This window comes from Uranotaenia lowii, chromosome 3, assembly GCF_029784155.1.
Source record: "Uranotaenia lowii strain MFRU-FL chromosome 3, ASM2978415v1, whole genome shotgun sequence".
NCBI lineage: Eukaryota > Metazoa > Arthropoda > Insecta > Diptera > Culicidae > Uranotaenia > Uranotaenia lowii.
In genome coordinates, this window is record NC_073693.1 from 97805210 (window position 1) to 97814294 (window position 9085).

The 9085-nt window shown below is 39.4% G+C and overlaps 1 protein-coding gene across 1 annotated transcript; it reads left to right on the forward strand.

Moving 5' to 3' along the window:
• The first annotated feature begins 6757 nt into the window (after positions 1-6757).
• Positions 6758-8591, forward strand: LOC129752459 (uncharacterized). Its single transcript, XM_055748238.1, has 7 exons — positions 6758-6776; positions 7215-7369; positions 7432-7578; positions 7649-7811; positions 8134-8327; positions 8393-8513; positions 8566-8591. The coding sequence occupies exons 1-7, from the start codon at positions 6758-6760 to the stop codon at positions 8589-8591; spliced, it is 825 nt and encodes a 274-aa protein (XP_055604213.1).
• Positions 8592-9085: the final 494 nt, after the last annotated feature.

Below are 9085 nucleotides of genomic sequence, written 5' to 3' on the forward strand. Positions count from 1 at the left end.
AAAAATATTGAAAAATGAGCCGGTGACGGAGGATTTTCGAGGATGCCTTTTAGAAAACAGGATTTGCGGTGGACACTGTATCTCAGCACAGAATCATCTGAAGTCAAAAAATCAGAGCAAAATATTTTTAATAGATGTTTTTCTGGACCCCAACGTTTTTATTTAACTTAAAAATATTTTTAATAAATTTTTGTGGCTGTTTGAAGTAAAAACTACAATTTTTCACTTAAAAATCCGCCATTTTTCACCTGTAAAATCTCCCCAAAGTAAAAAAATCAAAAAAGAAAAACGTTGGGGTCTGGTATTTTATTTGTAGAAAATATGTTCCAAATTTGAAAAGAATCGGATAAGTAGTTTTCAAATGACGGTGTCCACGGACTTTAAAAATGTGCTTTCGAGAAACACGCGTTTAAAGTTTCTGCTCTTGCTTTCTTGCAGTATTAGATAGGAGGAGATAAAGGCCTATAACTTCTACAGTTTTGCTTCAATTGACTTGAAAATTTGACACAAAATTCTTGAAATGTTTTACAATAAGAAAATAAAAAAATAAAAAAATCGATTTTTTGAAAGTGTTAGACCCTACCCCCCCCTTAAGACGCTTGTGTTATTTCGAGGGAAATGTTCTTCTTAAAGTTTATCCATTTGGATAAGGCTTTAGCTTAGAGGAAATAAATTATTTTCGCTTAAATAACAACTGATAATACTTAGCTCTCAAATTCAAATAAAAATATAATTCCGAATTCAGAATCCTTAAGCATTCGAAATGAAAGTGCTAGACTAGATTTTTAGATTGTAATTTAGAAGGTTAATTAAATTTTCAAAAGTTCGGTTATAGACTGAGATTCACACTCATAAATGACATTGACTTGTATAGAGCGAACTTCCAGGATTGTGAAAAAAAAAGGATCTGAGAAAGCGCTTAGGATTGGGATTGCAGTCGAGGTACCTCTATTAAAGTACATCTTTCACACCTTCCGTAAAGATCTCTACCTCTACCATGAGGAATGATAAAGAACGGGACTTTTTTTGGAAGAAGCGACGCTTAAAATGTTCACGTACCTAATTAAAGCTCGCTAGGGGGGTTGCACAACCCTTCAACGTGATTTGAAATGTTTCACGACAGCCAGATGCTGAAATAAAAATTGTCATAATGATTGTCCCTACCCTAGTAGCGGCAATAAATATGGAGTCAACAGCTTATGTCGTCTAGAGAAAAAAGTGCAAGTAACCAATTGCGGGTGATGAAAACCAGAATGTGGATATCTATTTTACTTCCGAATTAGTTGGTTCTCTTTAATAGTTGACGTCGGATCATAATTCGCGATTTGTACCGCGGTTGTTCCTAGTATTTAGTTCTGATGTAAATAGAAGTTCAAAAACTTCGCGGATCTGTGTTTTTATTTTTTGTAAAATCACATAGAGCTCTTTGAAATGAAGATTCTATCAATTCTTCTTTTGCTAAGTTTGGCGAGTTTGGTAAAATGTGATCATATTATTCCTTGTAAGTTAGCGTTTTATAGCTTTGAGCATTCGTGTAAAGTTGAGATCTTTGAAGTGATTTTTGATAAGGGTTTTCAAAGATAAGAAATCATGCAGTTGCTATGTCAACCCTATTCTTAATACTTGATACTTTATACTTAATCAGGGCCGTAGAAAGAACCACGTCATGGAAGGGAGGGGGTGGGGATGGTTTGGTGACTGGTTATTTTCTATGATATTTTTGTTCAAAAAATGCAGGAATAGAAAAGTCCTTCAAAAAATATTTTTGATTAGGTAAGGGAGAGTGGGGTATCGTGGGCCATGGGGAAACGCAGGCCACTCAAAATATCCCGGATGTATGCTGCGATTGAAATCTTAATACAACTGTCATTGTCGTCGCTCTGCGTAAGCATATATTTCCATATGTTGTAAACTTGTGTACGCATCATATGCTTCTTTTATTTAACTAGCCTAGAAAAATTTACTTGCACCCGCAAATTGCATCGATGGGAAACCTAGAGCACATAAAAAAAATATTCTCATATACTGACTCATATACATAAACTCAAACGTCAAATCCGTATTGCTGTACGGGTGTGAAACTTGGTGCACATATGCGGTGACGACGCGAAAACTGCAAGTTTTTGTGAATCGCTGCCTGCGGAACATCATCCGCGCTTGGTGGCCTGGCAACTGGATCTCAAACGTTGAACTTCATCGTCGGTGTCATCAAAAGGCGCTAGAAATCGAGATTCGGGAACGTAAGTGGAGATGGATTGGGCACACGCTGCGAAGAGATGAAAACGAGATTTGCAGAGAGGCGCTAGATTGAAATCCAGAAGGTCATCGAAGAAGAGGCAGATCCAGAAACTCGTGGCGGCGAAGCCTAGCCGCTGAAATCCGAACTGTCGACGAGAATCTTGACTGGGACTAGGTGAAGACGCTGGCTCCGGATCGCCAGCAGTGGAGATCTTTTATCTTAGCCCTATGCGCCGGTCAATCGGCGCTGGACACTTAGGTGGGTAGGTAAACATTTAAAATAAGGGAAAATTTTTAATTTTAAACTTTTGAGAAATGTTATGTTTGTATGTATGTATGTTGGTAATCCACCATGGGTGCACGGATTCACCGCAGTTTCTGCCAAAGTATGGGTTCACATGCATTCCTTAAATTTTTAGGTTCGACAAATCTCCAATGCAGCGCGCTCCATACCCGGACCCCATGGCTTCGTATGAACTGTTATGTGGTGAATGTATTGCGTGTGTTGATGTAGGTATATTTTGGAAGAACGAATCAATCAGGTGGGCTAGTTTACTTACAGGTATTCCGGCATCCATGTATATACCTGGCCAGCTGGCAACTGATTGAACATTGCAATCATATAGTTAGTTATACAATGAAACACATCTTACCTGTCGGCCCGCTTATGGGATTCGAACTCAAAAGTTTTTCTTGTCGATACCGGGAATCGAACCCAGTACGCCTGGCGTACTAATACCAGACTCGCGCCAGCCTATCCACTAGACCACATCAGCGCTTTAAACTTTTGAGAAATGTTATACTGCTTTAAACAAGACAGTAAAGTTTTTCAAATATTCACCAGAACTGTCCTGCTGATGAGAGTTTAAGAATTTAATTTTCATTTTTATGTTTCCGTAAAGTTTATGTGTTTAAGTTTAAATTTACGGAATTTGCAAAAATCGTCCTGATTCAATAAAGAATGCCAATCAAAAATGATAAAGATTGTGATGTATATTTAGAAAGAAGTGAATTAAGTTGACATAGAAGTTTCTCGTTGTTTAGTTATAACAATTTCTCTGATTGATGGTGCCTATCAGAAGATATACTATAACTTTGGCTAAATTTTAGACTCCGGAATTTAAAAAAAAGATAGTATAATAATGAATAAAAGAATAAAGATTTGTACATTGACGAATTTTTAAGATTATAAAAACTTAAAACTCATAACACTCACGATTCATTATGTGTGTATAAAAATAATTCAGTCTAAAGAAATTTAGGACAATTTTATCATTTAACGAGGCGGAGCTTAATTAGGGTTGTCTAGTTCGTAAGGACGTTTGAAAATCTAATTTTAACAGGAAATTCATGTTTCTAATTAAGAAATTCTAAGCATATAAACAGTTTAATATTCAAATTCGGTTCGTTTTTTTTTATTTTAACGCATTTTAAAACCTTTGAATATTAATCCTATTTCTCTATACCCCCCTCCTCAGACGTGAGCACGATGTGTTCAGCGATTGCTAATTTTTTTGTCAATAGACGTACTCCAATTTTGATATTTGAAGTTGACTGTGTTTCGTGCACGAGTGAAGTTGACTATCTTACATTCTTTGGCGTTTGCCGCCATTCCGCTTAGACGGCACCAGTCTTCTAATCTGCCAATGTCGTTTTGTAAGGCAAGACGAACACAAACACGTACAGGATCTCAATGAAACTTGATGTTTCCTCGAAGAGAGTCCTTTTTTCTTAACTCTAAGTGTACATCTTCCGAGGATATGATGGCTAGCATCTAACAAATGCTAAAACCACCAACCCACAGAAAGTGTACTATGTATGCCGTGACCAGGATTCGATCTCATACCCACTGGCTTAGAAGACTTGAAAGCTATCCTCTACGCCACGGGCTGCGGCAACAGTCAGTCAACAGCAGTGATAGTCTCCCTGAACAGCTTCAGGTCATCAGCATAGATTATCGGATTGAAAAGTTTAATAAAGGTCATTCTTTTTTTTCACGAAAACTGTGTACAGAAGGGGTTCAAGGTGACTTTCTTGCGGTACTCCAGATGGGGAGTCGAAAGTTCATGATCGTGAATTCCTAATTTTCGTGAAAGCCAGTCGGTGCAATAAATATAAGACTAAGCTTTTTAGACTGAATCCACTTGATAACCTTTCTCCAGACTAGAACTCAGGAAACTAACGTAGCACATCAAATTCGTCACTATAGACCGTTTCTTCATGAACCCACGCTGAGACTCTGAGATAAGAGGTTTCATGGCGGCATACAATTGCTCGTGCATTAAAACTTTAAAAACTTTTGAAATTGAGTTCAGAATTGAGATTGGGCGGTAGCTTTCGACGTGGTGAGCATTGCCTGATTTATAAATCGGAGAAATTGCTGCGACATTCCACGCACGGCAAGGGCAAGCGAGGTAACTACTGGCTGTGCCAATACTAGATGGAGAGTAAACGCTTTGGAAGAATTCAGTAAACATATTAGTCGATTCGGCCAAACTGGGGGAAGTGGCACCGCGGAAGCTTACGTCAACGGGGACAGTGGCGTTTTGTTTTTTTTTTAAATTTTTGAGATGTGTACGAAATAATGAGAGGTCATTTTTCATGTTTTCTTGAAGACCCGAAACATGTTGACGGTAAAGCAGCTCGTTTAAACGCTCTCGAAATTCGCTTTTTAATCGTCTAAGATGATGTTTACTGTCTTCAGAGCGAATTCGATTGAAACATTTGGGTACTGTAAGAAGCTAATGGGTAGGCGACAAAGATCAGAATTTCAGGGAGCGCTTTAAAGGGACATTTTGTATCAAAACTGGGTACAGTTTCAAGTAGAATAACTCGACAGCGGATTCCACGTTTGTAGCAACATCAAGACATTCCCAATTGGTTGAGTCGAGAGCAGCTGCAAAGACTAACGTCAAAGTCATCATCGATGCAAAAAAAATATACGACTCGTTATGACCAGGCTTCCGAAAAGTACAGCTTTGCTATGACAGCTTTTTTCTTGCCAAACAAACTGTCTCGGTTTTCCTTACCACTCGGTTCGCTGCTGTACCGTCGGTAACGAATCGTAATGCTTCGGCTACATCGCACACGTGCGAGAACCCAAGCTGTATCTGAACAATCTGCTCAAAGCATGCGTTGCCGAAAGTGTTGTGCTTTAGACTGTAGCGAACCCAACCGACAGTTCGGTTTTCATCCCCCCATCCTCCTGTTTCGAAAATAATTTCATCCTAACTGTCGGCTGCAGGGCGTGACAGTTTTTGCAGGACTGTCACGGGTGACTGTAGTGCCCATACCGTACCCATGCCCGATCGTATGCGCTGCTGCTCGGATCGAATAGATCGAACGAGCCATATATTCACACCGAGCAGCAGCATACGACCGAGGCGTAACGCGATGTGTAGTGCCGGTGCAGGTTAGGTGGAAAGGGATGGGGAGGGTGATTGGGGTGATCACCACCCGCAGTAGCTTCAAGCAAAAGGAAAAAACGTTCGTTCGAAATCAACTCAGCCCGAGCGAATCTCGGCTACAGTCAGACGGAGTGAGTAGTACTGTCATGCGAAATTCAACGCATTGAAAAGTGTCACGAAGATTTTCCCAAAACTGTCACGAAGCTTAAAAAACTTTCATACCCACGAACAAACTCTCGCATGAGGTAAAACAAGCCATCGCTGTACATCGCCCGACCGCTCCTTTTAAAACTGTCGGGGAAGATATATTCGGGAAGCTTTCATCGAGGTGCATGTGCGACATTCGCAAGAATACTGTCGTTCGCCAGTACTTTTCGGAAGCCTGGTCATGACGGTCCACCGGAGCTATCGGGGTGGAAGATTCTGTCATGTCTACTTTGACGGGATCGTTTGAGAAGGCAAGGTGTTTAAACCTTAGATTGTTGTTGCACTTCCTTTCGCCATGTCGTTTATTTTTTTCGGTTTATATTAAAGATTGGGATTCTCAAAATAAGACAGTGAGAATGTGTTGCCTGTTCCCTGCAACTTTTATTTGGTTCATTGTCTAATATTGTTAATCTCGAATCAATTCCGGAGTGCAACTATTATGCCATTGGCCAGGAGGGGCCACAGGTGGACCGTAGTTGATCGCAAGCTCAAGCTCAAGCTCAAAAAAACTGGGCGGAAACCGGGTCGGTGGACAAAACTTTAGACCGGATAGTCAGGCGTGCTTACCCCAGTAAGAAAACTGTCTCAGTTTGGGATGTGGCCTAAACCGTGAACCCCCTCGCAGCACCATCCGTCGTCCAAGATGATATTGGGTCTGGAGACATATAAGAAGTAGAAGAAGCCGAAGCGGAGTCAAAAACAAGCTGCTTCCGGCACCCAAGAGCTCGTAAATTATATGATCAACTGCTGTGTTGAAAATCGCTTGCTCTATCATCGACTACGAAACCTATTGCGAGTTTGATTACAAAACGCTTCCGGTTGGCCAGTATTACACTGTTCGGGATGTCCAAAGTATTGACGAGACGGAGACATCAATTTTCACCGAAACATTTCCTCAAAAAGCAATGGCTTTGCTATCCTTATGTGAGTGTGGCATGCTTTCCGAGCCGTTCATTACAAATGTCACAATGAATAAAGCTGTTTCCGTCCGGGAGTGCCTGAACCTTCGTCTTCTGGTCGAAATCATCAAAAATCGGTCTGTGCTGAAGCTAATGAGCGATCTTCGATCATAAATTCGATCACTGGTATACGATTGACTGGTATCTAATTTTTTATTGATTCACTGTAAAGAAGACTATAAAGAACATTAAAGTGAAAAAAAAATGCATTTGCTTCTAAATGGTGTTTCATAAGTACACTAACTAGTTCTACGCAAAATCGATGCTATCATGAGTGAAACTGATTACTCATATCGTTATATTAAAAGTTGTAGTCTTTAAACTTGGTTTTATCGACTGAAACTTATTTTAAAAATTCATATCTTTTGAACACACATTAATTACTTTTTATTGTTTATTTCAGTGCCCCAATACCTTCAAATGCCAAACTTGGTGGAACTCGACGACTACAATCGATGTCTGGGAGCTGAAGGTTCAGATGGTGCCATTCCAACCTATTGCATGACCCGGGCACTAATAAAACCGGACAACAGTTCCAAACTTCGGAGATTGATTGAGGTAAATCTTGTTTGGCCTTTATATTATGAGAAAAGAAAAGACGTCCTCTTGATATTCAATAGGAATTCTCCAAAGATACCAAAAGACACTTCAATCACACATTGCTTGATCGAGGTTTATGCATCGAAGACTGTCGAAAGTTAGTCGAATCGTTGCCTTTGTCGACAAGGGAGCAACTGATAGTGGAAAGCCCTGTTACAAGACTGGCGGTAAGATCATATTAAAATGTTGTTTACAATACACTTTTCGGACTATTGATATTTTTTTTTGATTCCACAGCCATTCATCGGCTCAGACGTATCCAAAGCCACGGTCCATGACAGGGAGCGTTTTGCAGAACTGGCAAACATTTGTCTTAACTATCGCCTTAACAAAACAAATCAGCTGATGGCATACACCGAGGTTGTTATGTGTGACAGAAGCTCTGACACTATAAGTGTTGGTAAGTATGTATAAAAAACTTAAGAAACTAAAATACACAAATAGAAATGGTTTTAAAAAAACTAATCTCGATACCTAAAACTCAAAATTTCTGATAAGTGATAATCATTTTTGTTGCTTTTTAACAGATGGACTTGATATAGCTTTCTTGATAATAGTTGCTATTTTAGCAATGTTAGTGGTTATGTCAACAATGTTTGATTCATCTTTGAACGTAAAAAATAGTTTGGAACACTATAAAACTGCTATTGCTAGTAAACGTAAGTTATTTCTTTTGGGCAACTCGAAACATCATTCATCGTTTTTCTCTCTCTCCTCAATAGGCAAAAGTGTTTATGTTTCCTTTTCTTTGGTACGAAATTGGTATCGTTTGACGACGCGATCTCAACAACCGCTGGCAAAGGATCTTCGATTTCTCAACGCGTTCCGATTTACCAGCATGTACGTGGTGATTGTGGGTCATGCCTTGCTACTGAGCATGTTAACTCCGATTAATAACACATACCTTTTTGAAGAGGTTAGCTACTGTCAAAACCAAAATTCTTTCATCTTTTGTAGAAATTGTTAAACTCACATTTGCAGATGTACCATCAAGTAAGCTTCTCGATTATAAGCGGCGGTACCCGGGTCACTCAAACGTTCCTGACCATGAGTGGCCTCTTACTAGCGATTGCGGTTACCAGAGAGGCCGAAAAACAGAACGGTAATCTTGGGATAGCATTTCTGGTCAAATCTATAGTCTTTCGCTACCTAAGGCTCACTCCAATGTATGCCCTGGTGATATTGCTGCACGCTACCTGGCTCAACAAAATGCAGGACGGACCAATGTGGAAAATTGTAGCGGAATCTGAACGGGCTTTCTGTCGGAGGAACTGGTGGACTAATCTACTGTACGTCAACAATTTCGTGAATGTTAATGAAGCGGTAAGAGTTCTTAGATCAATAGACACATTCCACTGTGATGGGAAATCGCTTTACCGGACTTTTCTGAACTGTTATCATTCTAGAAGTCAACCAATTTACTTGAAAATGAAAAAAAAAAAAAATAAAACAAACGGTCGCAAATTAAATTCCCTTCAAATGAATTCAATTTGGATATTAAAAAATTTAAGTTGTTTTTGTTGTGATCGATTACTTTTGTGACGTGAATTCACTCTAGAATTGACCATTTTTGACTTCAGTACATACAACATTGATTTCCTGTTATCTCTGTCTTCAAATAAGTTGTAGAAAAACAATTAGCCAGAACTTGATGTGCGTAGCTTCTTGATTTAA

Excerpts from the sequence above, each read along its gene's own strand:
- LOC129752459 (XM_055748238.1), top strand. Across the intron at positions 7,370-7,431 it reads AACTTCGGAGATTGATTGAG|GAATTCTCCAAAGATACCAA; the intron begins GTAAATCTTGTT and ends GATATTCAATAG. Across the intron at positions 7,812-8,133 it reads CTCTGACACTATAAGTGTTG|GCAAAAGTGTTTATGTTTCC; the intron begins GTAAGTATGTAT and ends TCTCCTCAATAG.